General features: G+C 33.7%; 1 protein-coding gene across 1 annotated transcript in view; it reads left to right on the top strand.

The window, feature by feature from the left end:
* The first annotated feature begins 582 nt into the window (after positions 1-582).
* LOC119828971 overlaps positions 583-21,205 on the top strand; it is a 53,281-nt gene continuing 32,658 nt past the window's right edge. The window contains exons 1-3 of the mRNA XM_038351313.1: positions 583-736; positions 7,668-8,363; positions 19,445-19,686. Coding sequence (XP_038207241.1) covers positions 7,781-8,363; positions 19,445-19,686 — 825 coding nt within the window. The 5' untranslated portion in view covers positions 583-736; positions 7,668-7,780. The remainder of the gene's footprint in view (positions 737-7,667; positions 8,364-19,444; positions 19,687-21,205) is intronic.

Raw genomic sequence — 21,205 nt, 5'->3', positions numbered from 1 at the left:
CATTAGATGGCAAAAGATTAATGGACACCAATAAATATAGCTGTTTTGATCTCTGTTTGTATTATTTGTATTTCTGTATAGTTTGGTGCACAACGAAGTGTTTTGATTGGATTTTGATGACATTTTTGCTTGAATTTAAATTAAAAAAAAACCTTATTAATAAAAAAAAGTATCAACTATCAAGACGAATATAATTTTTTGCCTACCCAAATGTGTACAATGGTTTTATTAAACAAATATGTAATGTTATTAAAATAAACATTCAAAAATGACATATCCAAAACTATTATATATTGTCTATTTAAACAATTGTAAAAGCAAAAGCTTCATTCAATTTTGTATCGTAAGTACTTACTGTCTGTTTCAAATATATAAAGTTTGGTTAACTCACTAAGCTATGCATTTACGCTTCATTTACTAAGCATTGATTAAACATATTCTATTAGCCAAAACATTAAAAAGCAAACAAGAATACTACGAAGCCCGTCATACAAAAGTCACCTCACCGCTCGCAGCGAGGGGGTGGAGAAGGCAACAACTCATAAAATTAAGCGATTTGTATGCGAGTTAGTCTAACTGTGAGTATCGCGGCGTTAGCATCGCCCGGCCCCAGTATCCATTGTTCCCGCCACAATGCACTGTCACGTTCGGAAATGCGTTAATTGACGGATCGTTCGAGCTTTACTGTGACCTTTTATTTACGTGTTGTGATTGCCACGGATTCCTAACCGGTCAGGTGAGATAATCAATCGAGATATTAACAGTGTTAAGTGATTATATTGGTTCAATAACATCTTTAGTCGAGCTGTTTGTATCTGTGATGGAAAATGATCTTTTGTTTTCATTTTTTTGTGGGAATCCCTGAACGTTAATCCGTTTGATTAATTAGGTATGACATAAGTATTATAAGTAGGTATATAAATGCGTTTATCTGTATTTATGATATGTATTTATAAGATAATAATAAGTTATTAAATATTTTGATTATTATAGCCTACATAATACATAATATGTAATTGTTGTCATTATTGTTATCTTCAAATTGTTGTCTGTTGGTTTGTTTATTTTCTAGCTGCAAATGCGGTTTCGTTTTAAGTTATTCGACAATATGTGCCTAAGCATTTCATCCAGAGAAGTTCAGTTGTTCTGGTATGATAACAAAACAAACTGCCATACAATAACTTTTACGTAAATAACAACAGTAAGAGTTAATTTACATTGCATCATTTGGTAAATTTGAAGGTTAGTGATCTGCCATGAATTTTCTTTATTGGAACAGTATAATTGAGCGATTAATTAGGTACCTTCTCATACTTATTGTTAGTTTTAAGTGTTGGTTTATAGTTTTTCTTTACATTATAAACCTTGAAGTGTAATATTTCACCAAAGGATTTCATCAAGTAGTCGTGGAACCTTTTTTATATAATTTTATTTTTTTATGAATAAAAAAGTAATATTTTACGATCGACACCGCATTTGGTGCATTATATTTATGTAGGAAATTTTTGTGTCTGATTATTATTGATGTTGTTATTGATAGATTACTGTGTGAAGATAATGATAATTATATTTTGTGTGCCTTCGTACCTAAAAAAATAAATAGCATTCAATTTAAAAGCATAAACGTAAGAACCATATCATACTTTAATTTATAATACGGTACTTTATATAATAATTTAAGGAATATATATTTAATTGTATAAATAAAAGCGAATCCCTTAATGTGTTGCTTATCGCAAATCACGAGAACGCCTGAACCGATACGAATATTTTTTCGGATACAGATCTCTTGTTTATTATAAATATTAATGCGTTAAAATATAATATATAGTCAAAGCTTTTTTAACAATTGGGAAGAAAAATGTGATTGCTACTGTCGGGAAGCCGATGGTCCATATACCTATTTCCTCTCCCTTCCCAACCTTCATTCATTATAGTCGTAAATCCTTTCCTTGTTCCTTACTCCTGGAAAAGAGAACTAAAAGAGAACCTTATTATTATATTATTAAATATACAGCCTATGTCATTCAGTGAAGTTTCAACTTTCGAATTTTTGAAATCAGTCCAATGGTTTTTACGTGAAAATGTTACAAATATGTAAAAATACTAAAGTTTCCTCTTCATAATATTTTATTATCAGTGTAGATAATCTTTAAATTAATTGCAATCCTTTTTTCTGCAAATTGCTCTTAAATTTATTTAAGAGTTTTAGTATATATAGCAATATTAGTATTTTATTGTTTGATTTTACGCGAGTATTATACATTTAGAAATTAAAGCTTTTTAAACGGATTTTAATCGCGATCTGTCTCTTCATCCAGTCTCCCCGTGACCACGCTCGCTGTAAAGTGTTCGCAACGTCGGTTTAATAATATAATGAATAAATCGCGTTTAAAATCCGTTTAAAATTCTTAAATTTCTTAATATAGCGATCTCGTCAACTATAATGCATTTCTTTATTTTAAGCATTTACTTAATATTTGTTTTATAAATTAATCAAAAAATAAGTTTTAAAACACTTCCTGTATGCAAATTCAGCAAAACTGAATTAGTTTAACGACAAAACCTTTCACAATTAATCATTCAAAAAGTGCGTAATTTTATTTATTTATTTAGATTACGATTACAATACCAATACGATTCATCTCCTTCCAATTTCAACTCTATGCCTTTGTAATAAAGCTCAAATTTGTGTGCGCGTATCTTTTGTTTAATTAGATATTATATTATTTAATGACGTCAATGAAAAGCAATTAGTAAGCGCAATTAGTGAAATTGTAACACGCTCGATGCAAGCAGTGCGGAATGCATTCATTGTTTTACTGTACTGTTTAGATGCCACTAGCCCGCGTCTCCGCTTGCCTCTGTTTTTATATCGTTTTGGATATAGTAAAAAAATTATAAAATTGAAAAAGAACGCTTAGGTGTTACTTGGATACTGGGATATTTCTATTTATTTATTTTATTTTTTTTACAAATAGCACGTCATAGGTGTCCCTGTGTGTTAGTGTAATTATATGTAATTAGATAATAATGTAATGTTTTTTTTTTGGTAACAAAAACACATTTACATACAATTTTGGCTTACCTCACATACAGTATGATAAAGTAGATATATTTAAATTTATAATAGGTACATTATATGCTATATTATGAATAATGTCTTCTATGCAAGGCAATGAATGACCTGTGTTATATATTTCTAATATAACTATAGATTTGGATTAGCCGTCCTTTTTCAGTATATTTCAAACGCAAAATCAAATATTTATTTATTCAATTAGACTTGTTCTTAAACCACTTACTTGTGAATAATCATAACATATTATATTAAAAATATCAGCGAACTGTCCTTTGGTTTTAAAGCGACAACATTTCATGGATTTTCGTCTATAATACCTATATCCATGAATACTAGAGTAGGTTCTCTGAACGTTTTTGATATAGGTTTTACTACAAGCTCGTCCCGGCTCCGCCCGGATATCAAGATTCCTGATTTATCCCAAGGGAGCATTTAATGTGACTAAAAGTATCACCCAAGGCAGCTCATATCCTGTCTGTATATCAAATTTTCATCATCATTATTTGAGTAGTTTCAGCGTGATTGACAAACATCCAAAGAAACTTTCACATTTATAATATTAGTGTGATTAGCGCTACTTCAGTAAGACTTTTACAATTGAATTACAAGGGGAAGAGATGAAGCTTCAATACTATGAGGATTTTATTGTAAAAGATTACTGTAGGTACCCACTTCATGCAGCTGATCTTAGCTTAGCAGTAGGGGTTTTAACCTTATGAAAAGTGTTCCTATTTCACTACCATGGTATAAAGCAGTCGCTTCCCGCGTCTGTCCCTATATATGTCTATATGCTCAGATCTCTAAAGCTACACAATTTTGTTGGGATTGTTTTAAATAGACAGAGTGTTTCAAAAGGAAGGTTTATATGTATGACTAGCGTCCGGCCCGGCTTCGCCCGTGGTACATATGTAGCCTATAGCCTTCCTCAATAAATGGGCTATCTTACACTGAAAGAATTTTTCAAATCGGACCAGAAGTTCCTGAGATTAGTGCGTTCAAATAAACAAACTCTTCAGCTTTATAATATTAGTATAGATAACGTCTGATAAACTATTCCGAATTTAACGCATGCGAAACCATGGTCATAAGCCAGTATAATTATACAATTTATTTCATTACACACGTGTATTTTAAGACAGAAGACGATATTGAAGATCTTGGTTCCAACGGTTTACATGAAATTTAGTATATAGGGGGTTTCGGGGGCGATAATTTTTTAGAAAATGTCATATTCGTCTTTTATCGACTTTACCTTACTTTTTTAAAGGCGTTTGAGTAGTCCCAATTTATTATGAAAAATATTATTCATATTTCATCATTTTATTACTATTTAATTCATACTTAAATATAATTTCCAAAAAACACAATTAATAAAAAAAAAAACAAAAAAAAAAATACTGAGCAAAGCTCGGTCATCCAGGTACTGAGACTTTAAACACAAAAATAATGATTCGTTCGTCTATTTTACGCGTAGGTTTCGCGCCAATATTTTCATCCCCTATTTAGTTGGGTTTCGTGGTATTGAATAGCCTGTGATCAATATTTAGAAAAATAATAATGTCAAAACAACAACTCACTAAATGAATATTAAAAGCGAAGAACTATTTGTAATTAACTAAATATTTTGGCGGGATTTTCATTAACATCTGACATAGTATTTTCTTGTGTTTGATTTTACGCGAGTATTATACATTTAGAAATTAAAAAACCCTTTAACGGATTTTAAACGCGATTTATTTATTACATTATTAACCCGACGTTTCGAACACTTTACAGCGAGCGTGGTCACGGGGAGACTGGTCTGGGTCTCCCCGTGACCCGTGATTAATAATATAATGAATAAATCGCGTTTAAAATCCGTTAAAAAGTTTTTAATTTTTTACATCTGAAATTCGTTTGATTAGACTTTCATTCTGGGTTTCCAGTTAGGGCTGCTATCAAATTATAATTTATTTCGACGCCTAGCAATAAATATAACATGTATCATATCTATTATAATATTATGGACACGTTATATAACAACTGTCCGGCTATCAGCAGACATCCTGCCTTCGGAATCAAAGGAATCAAAAATATACGAGGAAATGTAGCAATATTCTGTCCACTTTGATTTTCTGTCAAATGTCAAACATTCGCCACTTCCGACTGTAAAAAAATTACAATCGTAATTTCGTTCACGCGCTCGTCCTTATTGCGGTGGGTTAAGGTGTATTTTTCGTGTGTATAATTGTGTGGTGATGCATATATGTTGTCGGGTGTATCAAAGGGCCCACACACGGCGCGGATTTCCTCGCTCCTACGATATTGGATTATTGATTGAGTTTCTTAACCATCTACATCAGGAAGAGATAAGAATTTTATAATGCTTTATATATGTTTAATTATTGTTACTATAATTGGCGATTTCCTACAAGCGAATAAGTAATATTGGAAACTGTTATGTACACTAATATTATAAACAAGATACTTTAATATTTTTGTATGTTTGTAACATTAAAAACGCTGTACCGAATTCAAAAATTCTTTCATTAATAGAAAGCTGCAACATCACCGCATAATGTAGGCTATATATGTAATACGGGTGAAGCCGGGGTGAACAGCTAGTTAACTACAATTATAATGGGATTGTCGTAAAAAGGATGCCATGTTAGGCAATTTTAAATTTCGTTTGTATGAAGCAATCTTTTTAATTCAGTCATAATTAAAACTATCGAGTCCTTATATAATTTGAATATTTCGTACATGTAATAAAAATATGTGAATGATACACAACTTATGTCATCAACACAGATTTTTAGAAATACCAACTTCCATATCAATCTAGATAATTTGGGTAGTTGAACCACCATCATATTACCACAGATAACTAAAAAGTTACTACATATTACTACCATGTGTAGTAAAAATAATATATTATAATAGTTTTACTTCAATAGTAAAACACGCTTTTATCATATTTTGCAAATTGAAAAATGGAATAATTTTATCAAATTAGTGTATTGTCATCGGTCCTCAATAAATCTAGAAAGTTTGAACGAAATCTGGCCGTTTAAAGTGGGTCAAAATCGCGCCCAAAGAAGTCGGTTACAAACAAACATACAGGTGAAGCTAATAAAAAGCGTGTAAAACCTGTTTTCATAATTTTATACCAATATGTTACTTCAGTGTACAAAATCTTTTTAGCACATAATTCATTTTATGTCTGAACACCAAAATATCTAAAACATTTAAAGCGCACTTGATTAAATGCTAAAATGGTAACAATTCTGTAACCGAATACGTATGAAGATATTTCAGATATCACCCGCCGACGTACAGATTCGTTGCAATTTAATATCAATAGGGTTGCGGCTTCGCACTTTATTGGATTCATTTTGAAATGTAACAGCGATGAAATGTTTGTTGGGAATAGAGATTCTGCATTTTTTTCCATTAATCTAAATTTTAAATAATTAAATATGCTGAATCAATGGTACATAATTATAATGCAAAGCAAGAACTTATTTCGTTTTCTAAATTTTAATTCAATTGTTAAATATTTTATTTCAATATTAATATGTATATGGGAAACGTATAAAATATATTTTTACTAGTTGACACATTACTTCCAATGCATTTATCATGAATTTTACATAAAACGTAACGATTATCTGTAAGTCTATAATATCTCTATTATAACCAAGTCTTCAAAATTTCCATTCCTTAGGTTTAATTGAATTCATTAATAAACCTTCGATTCAAACCACCAATTAATTATTCTCATACACCATTAAAACACCCCCGGTGACAACCCTAAATAGTCTCCAATAAAAATCAATCAACGCGCAGTAATGGTCGCTTGACCGAATGTTTTGTGTTCGCGTTTCATGTTGATACTCTACACCGGCGATACGAATTCGCATTTATCTATATTTCATATCGTGTTATCTACTATCTAACTTATTAATCGTTTTAAACAACATTTTTGCTGTTTGTGTTGTGTTTACGGAGCGTATTTAGGAGTGGGTAGGTTATACTGTTGTAATGAGAAGATACCGTCATAGAGAATCAGTAATATCCAGTAATATCCATACGATTAATAGTGATAGGTATAGATTGTAACTAGTTGACCCGGAAAGCGACCATACCATACCATACCATATTTATCATTTAGGTGTATCAAAAACAGATAATAGTCGATTCTTAGATGTACCCGATATGTACACAAAATTTCATAAAAATCTGTATAGCCCTGTCGGAGGAGTTCGGTCACACACTGCGACACGCGATTCCCTTTAGGCCAATCCAAATCAGGCAGTTATATATGTGTATATAGGGGACATGGAAGATTTATTTAATTTATTCAAAGCTTCTATAGGAATAATTAACAGGAAAATGTGATAATGCATAATACTTATATAAAGGTGTGTTTCTTAGATCAATCTCTCCAGATATTAGCAATCTATTTAAATAATGTCCAAACTATAATTAGGTAGCAATAAATCAACCGTATTCGTAATAGAGTTGCAATTCTCGAATCTTAAGTGAGCTCCCAAAATAACTGAAACCAAGTCTAATTGAATCAAACACATATCGTTTGTTACAGGAAGCTCAGCACTTCAAAGGAGATCAAAAGAGCCGTCAATCCGGAGTTATTAAACGATACAATCATAAAAACAAACATGCAAGACTATTCACGAACGAAATATTGAGACACAGATGAACGACACACAAGATTCGGTTGACACGCACAGCACAGACATGCAAACGGTGGTCTCCAATTACATACCTAATATCGGGCAGGACATAGATGGGACGGACGCGTACGCAGACTACGAGGGAGTATGTAGCCCGGATGAGAAGATCAACGTCGAAGACGACAGAGATATTAACGTAGATGACACGGGGGATAGTGAAAGGCAAGAGGAAGTTAATGATAAGGACGCTAATCAGTGGCACGGATATGAGAAAGCAAAAACTGACAATGATAGCAAAGACGTTTTCGAGTTTTCTTGGCACCCCCATGTGTACGGGAAACCGCCTAAAAAGCCCACGCCGCACACGATAGAGTATATCCTAGGTTTGAACGACAAGGACGATGGCAGGAAGGCAGTGAGTTCGTTGATGAGTGTGAAACGGTTTGACAGGAGTCAGGATAGGGCAGAGAACAAGATGGTGCAGAATAGGTTACAGGAACAATTGTTACAGCGCAGTAGGAACAGTGATAGTGTGTTTGTGAAGGACGAGCCGTTGAACTTATCTGTGCCCAAGTCGTGGTGTGAGGATGACAAGTTTAGTAAGGGTGAGTGTTCGATTCTTTTAGCCTTATAAGTGTATATTATCACTACATAGTATAAAACGAAGTCGCTTTCCGCTGTCTGAGTGTCTGTTTGCTTAGATATTTACAATTACGCAATAGATTTTGATGGGGAGTTTTTTAATAGATGAAACGTGTGCGAAGCCGCGGACAAAAGCTAGTGTATATCCTCATACATAATTATGGTACACAATTAAAAAATGTTTTAAAACACGCACGTTGTTCCAAAGTATATTTTTGATAAAAATGTGTGTGATCACCATACCATTATTCGGAAAATATATACGGAATTGTTACCAATAGATAGGAAATTGAATACTTGGATGTATTCCACTTACTGATTTAAATAAATCATTCAATCTATTCCCAATGAATTGATCAAAGATGAACAATAACATTAATGTATCGTATTTGACTAGACCATTCGAGTAGGCAGCCGTTTGAAGTCGATTATTAATCGAGCATAATGGGTCATCGATTAATCGTTTAGACGTTGCCGCGTAAATGGTATATAGTGGTACTTGTATAAATTAGATTGTGTTTATACAAAGCAAATATTGAACAATATTGTATGATTTAAAATACTGCACTGTTAAGCGTATACACATTTTTTATTTACTGGTTTATTTGATCTTTGTTTGTTGCAATTGGAAGAAATAATGTTCCTCGATAATCCATACAACAATAAGGTATCAATCCGAACCAGTATTTACCTACTTCCTGAGATCAGAGCGTTCACACAAACAAACTTTAAATTCAAAAACTTACTAAAGAGTCTAGGTGAATAGGTGGGTAGTTTTTGAGATTGATTGACTCATGGCCCATTAGAATGGAATTTCAAATAGCATTTTCTTTTAGTAGATCCAATAACGTGAGGTATTTATTATCGACGGTAGCTCCATCCGAATCCCACACACATTGACAAATAAACAAGTGCTTCCACGAACTTTGGCGGGGAGGTTACATAAAATATAACCTTTAATATGAACTGTAAATACACTTCAAATTGCACTCTATCAAAATCGATTATGGTCCATTTTTGAAAACTTCGCGTTATGATTTATGTCGACGCGACTATCACACACTCACGTTTATAGCGACATGCAAATTTGTATCTTTAGCCGTTTATTTAAACTTTAATTTCCAATGACATTGCATGCGAGTTACGTCGCTTTGCTCTGAGCGCACTATAAACCGGCCGAGTTGTAAATCAAAGTCAATTAGTGGAAAGTGGTCAGTGCTTGGTGTTTATATTTTTAGTCGTGTATTAAAGTCGTTAAATGCAACGCTTTTGTTCGTTTATGCGCCGCAATTAGCTTTATTGAATGCAATTATGCTTTAAATTATTTTTCATATTAAAATATATTTCGGTTTTCCTCGTGACCAAATTATTTTGTGAATATTTATCAGCGTCGGCTAAGTTTATAAGAACAAATTAAATGTTTGTAGAAACATTTACTGTGAATAATGAATATATTGCTTATTTTGTATTCCAGTTTCCACATTTACCTTTATGAATTGAGACTAAAATATACACTTTTAAATATTCGTTCCGTAACTATTATGTAACATTTTTAATACTGTGAACATTCGTGTAATAGTGTGGCCAATAACCATGTAAATTTTTCCGCCAAACAGTGAAGGAAAATATCGCTAGGAAACGGGCATGTCAAATAATGTACTTAGCCAGCGTGGTGGATTAGGGCCTGAACCCTCACAGGGGCCCGAATACCTGCAGTAGGAACATGTATGGGCTGATGATGATGATTATATTTTTTCGCATTTAAACACGTTTTGAATTGCGTTGTTATTCGTTTCGCAAATACAAACGAACTTTTAAGTAAACTGCAAAAATTCTAAATTTATGAAACATTAAAAAGCATATTCTTCATGTCAAGTCAATTAATAGTAAACAGTTGAAAACAACACTTTCATTACAGTAGTAATGTTTATTATGAACCTACTTACCAACTATTTAGATTATAAATTAAGAATAATTTGGCGCGAAAATTGTTCCATCTAAATGCACCTAGACATCGCGCTTTACGTACGTCATCTCTCACACAACACAGGGTTGTTAAACTAAACTATCATAATATACGATACAATAAGTATTTAGCTATTTGCAGACTCTATACAAAGTGCCAAACGCAAATGTCGTATGTCTTCAGCTTAAATCGTTCCATTAGTACTTTTACAATCAATATTATTCGAGCCATGAATCCAAACAATCACAGAACAAACAAAAACAACCTCTATCCCAAGCACATAAAGTCCACACAACCAGAAAATTATTACATGGCGAAAATAGCTCCATTCTAATCTCAAGTCTTTGGCTTGCATTTATTGTGGCGTTTTAATCGAGATCCGTGTAATGCAAGCTTTATTGCAACACGCGAAATGCTTGTTTATAAATGTTAGACTTTATTGCTTAGAGATACGGTTCTAGTTGTTGAGTTCACACAGTAGGATATGAATTTGTAATTTGAAATTCGAATGTCCGAGCAATAAGCTATCAAGCGATGCAGCTGTGTCCGTCGTCGGGGTTGCCAATTTATTTTTAAATATTAATGTTGCTAATACAGATAATATATATAGGTGGATTATTGTAAGTCTGTGGTGTTAATGCGTCAATTGTAGAGGGATATTTGTACCGTTGATGTATTCAGGCTGTCTTCGATGGAGCGTGAATAATTGTGCGTGTCATTAATACATTTGTCTAGTTATGACAATTTAATATTCAAAATACCCTGGAGTTAATCTATACTAATATTATAAAGATGAAGAGTTTGTTTGTTTGAACGCACTAATCTCAGGAACTACTGGTCCGATTTAAAAAATTCTTTCAGTGTAAGATAGCCTATTTATTAAGGAAGGCTATAGGCTATATATGTACCACGGCGAAGCCGGGTGGGTGGTGGTAGTAATAAATATTTCGATGACGAACTGTATTTAATTTGATTTGATGTAGAGAAGTATTTGTTTTTAAGTTTCAATTGTATAATACGACAGTGTTGCCATCCCTATAAAGACCGTTTGATTTGTAAAGGCTACAGTCAATTAATGCGTCCACACTAGGGAATTACACTTTTATGGCTGGTAACACTCACTTAAACGTACTTTATTTCCATTTAATCAATCGTCAATAAAGACGTATAAATTTCGTATGTAACGGTAAATTAATTTCACAAATGGATGTACTGTATACAAATTATATTTGTTCAATTAATTGAATACTTAGTTAAGCACAATTTAAGAGCTAATTAAATGTAAGTCGTAATATTAAATATACTGATATTTGTAAGTTTATAATTCCAGACTCATACGCCATGTTGCCAGAAGGTTGGGGTGGCTTAGCAAGTTCCACCACCACCTTCAAAATCCTTTAGACATAAGAAATAAATAGATATTTTGTTTTTAAATAGAATTATTTCCCTCGAAACTAAAATACCGAAGTATCGTATGCCGTTGCACATACAGTTTGCTCTGGCTTCGCTCGTTCTAAATATATACAGCCTAGTAAGCTGTTCGCCCCGGTTCTGCTCGTGGTACATGCACAGCTATGTCACTCAGTGAAGTTTCAGCTTTCTAATGGTAAGAATTTTTAAAATCGGCCTAGTGATTTTTGCGTGAAAACGTTACAAACCTACAAAAACTACAAAAGTTTCCTGTTTATAATCATTCATCGATCACGAATGGACATATCCGACGATTAAAGCAGTAGTTCCTCAGATTAAAACATTCAAATAAACAATCTCTTCAGCTTTATGTTATTTGTATAGATTTGCAAATCTTCTCGAAGAGTAAAAATGGCGTATCCTGAATTCCCTTTATTTTGATTTTCGACCGAGATGTAGATGCTTATGATATTTATTTAAGACTGCTTCACCTAGCATGAGGCAGCGGGAGATAAGGCTTTATCCTACTTCTTCCTATCCTACTAATATTATAAATGCGAAAGTTTGTATAGATGTGTGTGCGTTTGTTGCTCTTTCACGCAATAACTACTGAACCGATTGCAATGAAATTTGGTATGTAGACAGCTGCACAACTGGAATAACATATAAGCAACTTTTTATCCCGATATTCCTACGTGATACGGACTTACGCGGGTGAAACCGCGGGGCGCAGCTAGTAGGTTCTATAGCTTTGTTGAGAACTTGAAGTTAGCGTGCGTCAGAGCGTTACCGGATGCGGCGATATGACGCCGGTTTTACTTAGCCTATTTCACTTAGTTAAGATGCAGTTTTCTAATAGTGTCATTTTGTAAATATGCAGCTTTTTTCGCGTGAAAGAGTAACAAACATCCATACATCCGTCCCATCCAATTAGAAACTTTCGCGTTTATAATATTAATAGGAAAGATAGAATAGCTCTGTTAGTTTATCCACAAAACACACACAATTGAATGCACAAACACACACAACCATTATAAGTTCAAGATAGATTAGTTAGTAGGTTCAACCTATTTATTATGTCTATGTTATTTTATCTGTAAGTAATTATTTTTTTTACAAAAACACTGAACCGCCTTCAAGTTGTCAGAGCTAGAGCAAATTTAAATGAGAATTCATCACAAATAACAGCTTTTGAATATAAAAAGAATCATCAAAATTGGTTCATCCTGTAAAAAAATTAGGAACCCGAAAAAAAAACGAAAACCTCCTTTCTACTTTTGAAGACGGTTAAATACATAATTAATACAAACTGTATCATATCAGGGATTACTAAATAGTTACGACATAATTCCTACTAGTCACATATAGCCTAGGTTATAGATTTCTACCAATACCCGCTAATCAGCTGTGTAGAACCGCAGCCGAACTTAGAGTCTATATTTGTGGACACTTAGCTCGCTTCCCCCGATCGCTTTAATCTTCTCACTCGACAGTACTTAGATAAATCACTAGTCCAGATTACCACTTGGCGAATAAATGCACTTTATTGCCTATAAATACCTAGACTATTCTTAAACCGACTTTCCGAAAGGAGGCAAGTCGAGTGTGTTTCTTATGAACAATTTTAGTTGGATAGTTGAAATTTTCTGTGATGACGCGTTTATGTGAACGCTATAACAATAAATAATAAAAAATATAGGAAAAGCAGCGGTTAAAACAGACAAAGATTGGATGGGGGAACAATTTGTTTTATTTTATATTTAATAAAAAAAAATCCTAATTAAATCTTTAAAAATCAATGAATCTCTTCTTTACAAGAGGTATTGCGAATAATAAAAATTTTATAATAAACACAAATGTAACAAATAAACCCCTTTTGAACAAACAACTATTTAAATATACAACTATTGTACAATTTGGCAGCGCTATCGCTTAGAAGCGATTTCTTCCAGGCAACCATAGACCAAAAGTTTATATACACACTGATTATCATTGTTGTTTAATCTGAATCCGCTATTCTGTATTAAATATATCATTGCATGAATATATATTTATAATACTTAGATATTTTTCATCAACCTACTACTACTACATACTATTTATACTACTTATGACATAAACATCAAAGCAAAGACATCAAGTGAGAATGTACTCTATTGAACTATGCAATTAATAAACAATTAAGTCTGTAAGCAGTACGGCTGCGCCATAAATGATAGCACTTAACATTCCGGATAGTTACTTAAGGGAATCGGCTTATATGGTTAATTAAAGACTTGTCTTGATGACGCTTTGTCCTTTAGGTTGCGCAGGGTTAAAATTATTTGTAATTGTACCCTTGGTTAGGGCCTAGGGGTGAATTATGAAGACCTCAACTTGCATAATCTGTAGGTACCTACTGATAATATGAAAGTTTGTTGGTTTGTCCTTCTTTACTGTTAAAACAGGCGAGTAATCATTACTTTATTATAATTATTCATTGTTTTCTTAATTATTATATTAGAACGCATTTGATGATTATAAGAGGAAGAAATAATATGCTTAAAGGAAAAAAATAAAAGCACTTATTATTTCAATAAAATAATATTAAATCAAATAAAACCCGTTTTAAACCCGTTGAAACATTATTTCCACCAGTCAAATTAACAAAACCCGTTTCATTAAATAACAGCATTGATCAGTTATTTTCTTTACACGCAGCGTAATAAATTCTCTCTGTTTCTCTTTCATGTCAAATTAACTGCTAACGTGATGTAATTCTTTCACACGATTGAAGTTTATATTATTCGTAGAAGTTTATTGTTATGCCATTACATTTATCTGCTGTTAAACTTGAGTTATTGAATGCTATTTTGGAAATTTACTCGTTTGTTTAAGGGTTTGATTTACATGTGTTTTCTTGTGTGGTTGTGAGGTGTGTATGTGTGTACACTCACGTAAGGGTGAAAATCATATCTCCTTCGTTTATTGATATGTTGTCATTTTGGTTTGAAGTTTCCTGATACCTATGTTCAAAAAAAAATTATCGCTATAAAGTAATAGTCAAAATCATATATATGAAATTGCTTGTGAATTGTGCTTAATTTTTCGCCTGTGGCAATAATAATAAAGGTTTAATTAAAGATGTAGGCACAAAAATCTAAATATATCCGTGAAAATTTATTTATTTAATGAAACATTATAATCGAATGCGTTCACCAGTTATTCAATATAATCACTTAATCAGCGGACTCAAATATACTCGCAAACCAAAATAACAGGAAACCGCGCGAACCTAAACGACGCGTCACTTAAAAAAGCACATAAAAGTTTATTGGAAGCCTAGCGAATTAACAAAACAGCGTTTTAACGGTCACTTTAAATGTCAATAAAGATGTGGCGAAGACAAACAGAATAAATTAGGTTGGATGGATCGCAGCTGGTCAGGATATGCAAGTGGTTGTGTGGATAGCTTCCGTGAAGGTTGCCTTTTCGGATAAATATTATTATGGAACTTTCTGGAATTCCTTGTTGTGGTTTGAAGGGTGTAGTGCAGTTTTTGGGTTCGTCGCAGATGTTTGTAACTAGATGCTAGTCGTTTGTTTTTATTTTAATTAATCAATGTAGATATTATCATTAAAATACCGTAGATTGTGTTGTGTTAATAATTAATAAATAAAGCGACGACTTGTAACGTCGTTCACAGTAAAAAAACTAATTATGAAAAAAATGCAACAACAAAAATATAACTTTGTAATTTTTTTAGTGTACTCTTCAATCTCATAATATCATCCAATCTAATAACTCCCCCAGACTTAAATCACACTACATATTATGCAACCAATCCATTTGCACCACAGACCAAAAACATACATAGCTATACCTGGAAAACCCTCTTCCCGCGTAAAACATTTAGACATCCACACATATAACCAACATTACGAAAACAATTAAATCTCGCACAAAAACCGTGCAGTATATCAGTGCATTCGTACACACATAACAATGTGTAGAGCGTCATATTCCGAGAAATGTAATTAATATCTAGCCCCGGCGACGCGCGATTCTCGAATAAGCAGCGTAAGCGTTTATAGCAGTGCGGACTTGTATGGGCGAAGCGATGAGCGGGTTTGTTTGAGCGATTGTATGATTTGTTATTTTGTTTTGTTCTTTTTGGTGATAACCTGATGATAATCGGGTTTCAAGTGTGAAATAGTACAATAAGTTATTCAGTTTGTGTGCAAAATGTAGCTATGTCTTGTAAGCTAATGGGGGAGAAAACTGATGTCTCTCTTAGATAATTTCTTAAATTACATGATAGGCAGAATTAAACGTTACTTTTCCTTTTTGATTAAAGTATACGTCATATTATTTTATATTTATTTAATCATTCATTTCTGAACAATCTTTTCTATAAAAGTGACGGTAGTTATTATTAATACATAAATATAACTGCCACCATATTTTGTTCACATTTCAGGGACAATGGCGACGAGCAAAGTACTTATATATTAATATATATTGGGCTACGTTAGCAAAGGTCCTAGTTTTGCAAAAGTTTATGGGCGATGTTGGTTGACTATCAAGAACCATCGTTTGGCAGGTCTTGAAAATAAAATTAAACTATTTGAATCGTCTCTCGTCACCAACACCGCACACGGGTATCATCGCACGGCACTTTCTCACGTAGCGCCTGCATTGTCGCGATTTACATTACCGTTGTTGGGAATAAGATCGGGTTTAATTATCTTTTTATGTGTTGATTGCATATCTTTTTTACTTTGTGTCTTGGAATATGGAAAAAGATTGTTTCTTTACAGCGGTGTGTCTGTTAAGTTTCGGTTGAGATAAGTAAACCTAATAGGATCATGATAGTCTGAGAAGGAAGAGTAAATTAAGAAATTAATGTATGAATTGTTCTCCATTACATACAATTAAAATTATATAATAATTATGTTAACACAAAAATGGACAAGCACAAGTTCTTTAGGGATAAATAGTATTATGATGCGATTCCTCGTGATGTTTTCCATGTTCTGGAAAAGTTCGACGAAATCTGCTAACCCGCACTTGGTCAGCGTGGTGGATTATGGCCTGAACCCACTACCACCAACCCCTGTGTCCCTGTGGAAATTTGGGCTTTGTATGGATTTTATGAAGGCTAAATTTCGATTGAAATCTGTAAGCAAAGCTATAATTTCAGAAAGTCTAACAAATATTTTATTAGAATATTCAATAGCAGTTCATTTTGCTGTCTATACAGTCTCTAATTCGGACTTTCATAAGTCCTAATTCCTGATTAAAAAATTTTATCCTTTAGTATTATCAATTTGACCGCCTCCTTGGTACAGTGGTTAAAGCGTGAGCGTAGAACTAAGGGGTTTGATTCCCGGTGGACGTTCAAAAAAAATGTCTCAGTGTGGTAGGACACAGAAGGCTGATCACCTACTTGTCCATAAAGAAAATCGATCAGTGAAACAGATGTATATCATCTGCATACCCCACTAGGGGACACGGACAATTTGAAGTTTAAATATGACTATCGATTTAATATCAAATGTACAGAACTGCAGACACTGCCACAGGCGATAGCTAGTTAAAAATAAACAGCGAAGTATGAATGAACATTAGAACTATATCAGTGCCCGATATATCACCGTTAAAGGGGAGGAATACTTGTCCGTTGGCCAAATATTTTAATCGCCGCCAGAAAGGGCGATCGGAGCTAGCGACTTGCGGCGCGATTTATCGCCTGTTTATAGATGTTAATTACAGCTATTTTAAACGTTTGCTGTTGTGCTGTTTTGCTTTGATGTGTTAGATTGTTTACCGTGATGGTTGCAGGATAAGGGACCCTATTTGTCAGTGGATGGACGTAAAACGTTTTGTGTCTTCTATACTCTTCGCTTTGATTACGGATAGGAAATGTTATGTTATAGTTTTTTACTAGCTGCGCCCCACGGTTTCACGTGCGTAAGTCTGTATCCCGTAGGAATATCGGGATAAAAAGTTGCCTATGTGTTATTACAGTTGTCCAGCTATCTACGTACAAAAATTTCATTGCGATCGGTTGAGTAGTTTTGCGTGAAAGAGTTACAAACATACATACACATACACATTCATCCATACTCACAAACTATCGCATTTATAGTATTAATAGGATAGAATAGGATTTGAAGTAAACATTTATACTCAAAGCATATACCATAGCACTATAAGTAAATTAAGTATAATTATATAATATAATTAAAAATTTTATGCAGAATATACATTTCAAATTATTATAAACTTCATATATTTTTAATAGGTTTCTATGATGGTGAAATAATTATATTGTTGTTACAAAAAGTTCTCCAAAGAATTTGAAATCCTACTAAAAGGGTACTTGTATATTTCGGGTATCAATACCGTTAACAATTAACGATAATTAAACGACAGTACGTAGGTATTCTATTGTATACACAACCGTTTTTAGTAGGATACCCTTCGTACAAGCGTCATTACAAATCCTTGCTAGTTTTCAATACTAAAACTAGATATTGCCCGCGACTTCGCACGCGTTAAACTCGGAATAGTTTAATAGATGTTATTAAACGTATAAACCTTCCTTTTCACTCTATCTATTAAAAAGAGCCCATCAAAACCCGTTGCATAGCTTTAAAGATTTAAGCATACATAGGTACATAGGGATAGAGAAAGTGACTTTGCTTTGTGATCACTATTCACAAGCGCACCATAAATATAACATAAATTAACTTTTTCGTCTTATATTCCGGTTGTCTTAATTTATTTTAATGTTTCCGAGTAACCACGTATCGAACATGCAAACACATTTAGCAGGAAGCGCGAAAGCTGATTTATTAGCCCCTAGCCAGCACCGTTAGGACAGTCATAACAGCTTTTTGTCGAATATATCATGTTCTTAATGAGCGACCTAGTCAATAATCATTTATACCGAGGTTGAATTACTCTCTTAAGTATATCTAAGAATACGTTAAGATTTAGCACTAGCACAACTATTCAGGGATGTCTAAGTCCGCAGTCTAAATGTTAGGTACAAATTTATTAGTAGTAATGTTTGGTAGTAATTTACCATTGCTGAATAGGCCTAGGGTGGCAAGTTTTGCGACGTGTACCTTCTTTATTTTTGTAAGCATACGGAACAGGTGATTCATGGTGGAAGATGCTGGTGGGCATTTACAGCATTATTTCATTTATTTGGCGTCTACGAATATTATTTTATAGCTTTTCAATAAATATTTCCCACGCGCCAACGTATGACTAATAAGGGTTATTCTTGATACTTTAGGATAGGCATATTTACAGCAACATCCGTTAGAATCTTTAATTAATTGATATTCTTAACTAATCAATTTCTATTTTTGTATAATAAGTTAGAAAAAGGTTTTCGGAAAATAATATTTTAGTCCAATAGTATTTTGATGACGAACAATATTTTTTTCTCTTGATTAAAGACAAAGGAAAACCGATTTATACTCTTCATTTCGGATACGTTGCGCTGATAGCTTTAATTCTGCATTCAAGATTTCTACAGACTCATAGATTTCTTGTATAAAACTGTTTCCGTGAATCGACTACAAGTGCCTATTTTGCGAGAACTGACTTCATTTGGTGACAAAAAATTTTAAGGAATTTAAAAAATTATGTAATTAAATTTTTCTGTTGCAGACGCATCAAAGCTGATAAAGAGGAAGAAATCAACAGATGACGTCAGATCACCTCTCGGCGGTGAGGGCTCAATGACCAGCGAGGAGGGGGAGGACCCTGGCGCTGGACGGCGGAAGAAGGCCAGAACCACCTTCACCGGAAGACAGATCTTCGAGCTGGAGAAGCTGTTTGAGGTGAAGAAATACCTGTCGTCTGGCGAACGAGCTGATATGGCGAAACTACTCAATGTTACGGAAACACAGGTAATGAATTAGGATTTTTTAGTTCATCCAATAAGAATGTAAAGACTAATATATTATAAATATTGTTAGAATAAAATAAACTTCTTTGAAATATTCCTTGTAAGAATTCTAAAAATCAACTTATCTTAGAATTCTTCAAGACCATTATTGAAAACGTTTAAAGCAATATTTACTATGTTTTTACACTTTTAATGTATGATAATTACTGACTGCAAAAACATCAATAGAGGGTGAACATAAAATACAAAATACACTTAAACCTATAAAAATATCACCACATCAATTCTGAAAATTTCCTCATAAATATTTCCACAAATCTCTCGCAAGTTTCGACTCGTGTACAATTAATAGATTAATTATAAATAAGTGATAACGAGCCGCGTATCCATCAGCAGGAGACCGAACACTTGCCCACTAATTACTTAATGGGTCGTCACCTCGTTGGCGTTCTGAGAAATCTAACGAAATTAAAAGCTCGCTGGCGGTTTGAGTTGCGAGCGCACGCGTTGCTGTCTACACTCCTAAGCGGTTTCTGCCTACACTCTAAGTTCGTAAGCGGACGCGTTTTGCCTACAGTCTTAGCCAATGAGTTTTTGTTCTTGAGTAGTGAATAAACTTAACAACGGCTTACCTCCTGCGGTGATACCGATCGGTTATGACATTGGGGCTTGTAGAAAAGAGCGTATATGTTAGTTAATGGATGAGAAAGCCACCTGTAACGCTGCTAGTTCTACTAGTGTATATAAAGAAAATTCCACAAGAATTATCCCCATATAACTTTTTAGATTCTAAACATTCCAGCGTTACCTGCAATCAAGCAATCTGAACCAATAATCCCAAAAGAAACAACACGCTTCCATCCTATCGCTGCCTCCCGTAGTTTACGCTGATCTCCAGAGATAATTATACTATCACCAAGGTGGCGTCCCCCGCGATGGGGCCCATCTGCCACTAATTAGAGACGTACCACTGTCACGGGACAATATGGTTTAAACGCTTTTGTGTAAATTCTTCGCGTCTTGTGTTACTGTGTTACACGCTCGATCGGTTCACTACAATGCGGCGCTGTGGAAAGATACTGGGCGTGTTGAGATTAAGATTTTTCTTTATATTATGACAATTCAAAAGCGCTTCTAAACGAAATCTAGATAAATAAATAAGTATGTAAGTTAAATATTTATAACGAATCAATCGTGATAAATGCTTGCTAGCGCCAACTGAGAATCTATACCTCCAATAGAATACGCTATCCTATATTGGGTAGCATTGCTATTAAGATAGTATCGAATCCTATCCTATCCTTTTGTCCTATTAATCCTACTTCCTATCCTACTAATATTATAAATGCGAAAGTTTGTAAGGATGTGTGTGTGTTTGTTGCTTTTTCACGCAAAAACAATTGCAATGAAATTTGATACGTAGATAGCTGGACAACTTTTACTGTGGGAGTCGAGCACGCTTCGCCACGAATTGGGCCAGCTCGCACCGGGGAAGTACCACACCCCCACAGAAAACCGGC

The sequence above is a fragment of the Zerene cesonia genome, chromosome 9 (assembly GCF_012273895.1).
Source record: "Zerene cesonia ecotype Mississippi chromosome 9, Zerene_cesonia_1.1, whole genome shotgun sequence".
In the NCBI taxonomy this organism is placed as follows: domain Eukaryota; kingdom Metazoa; phylum Arthropoda; class Insecta; order Lepidoptera; family Pieridae; genus Zerene; species Zerene cesonia.
This window is presented reverse-complemented; position numbering and strand designations above follow the sequence as displayed.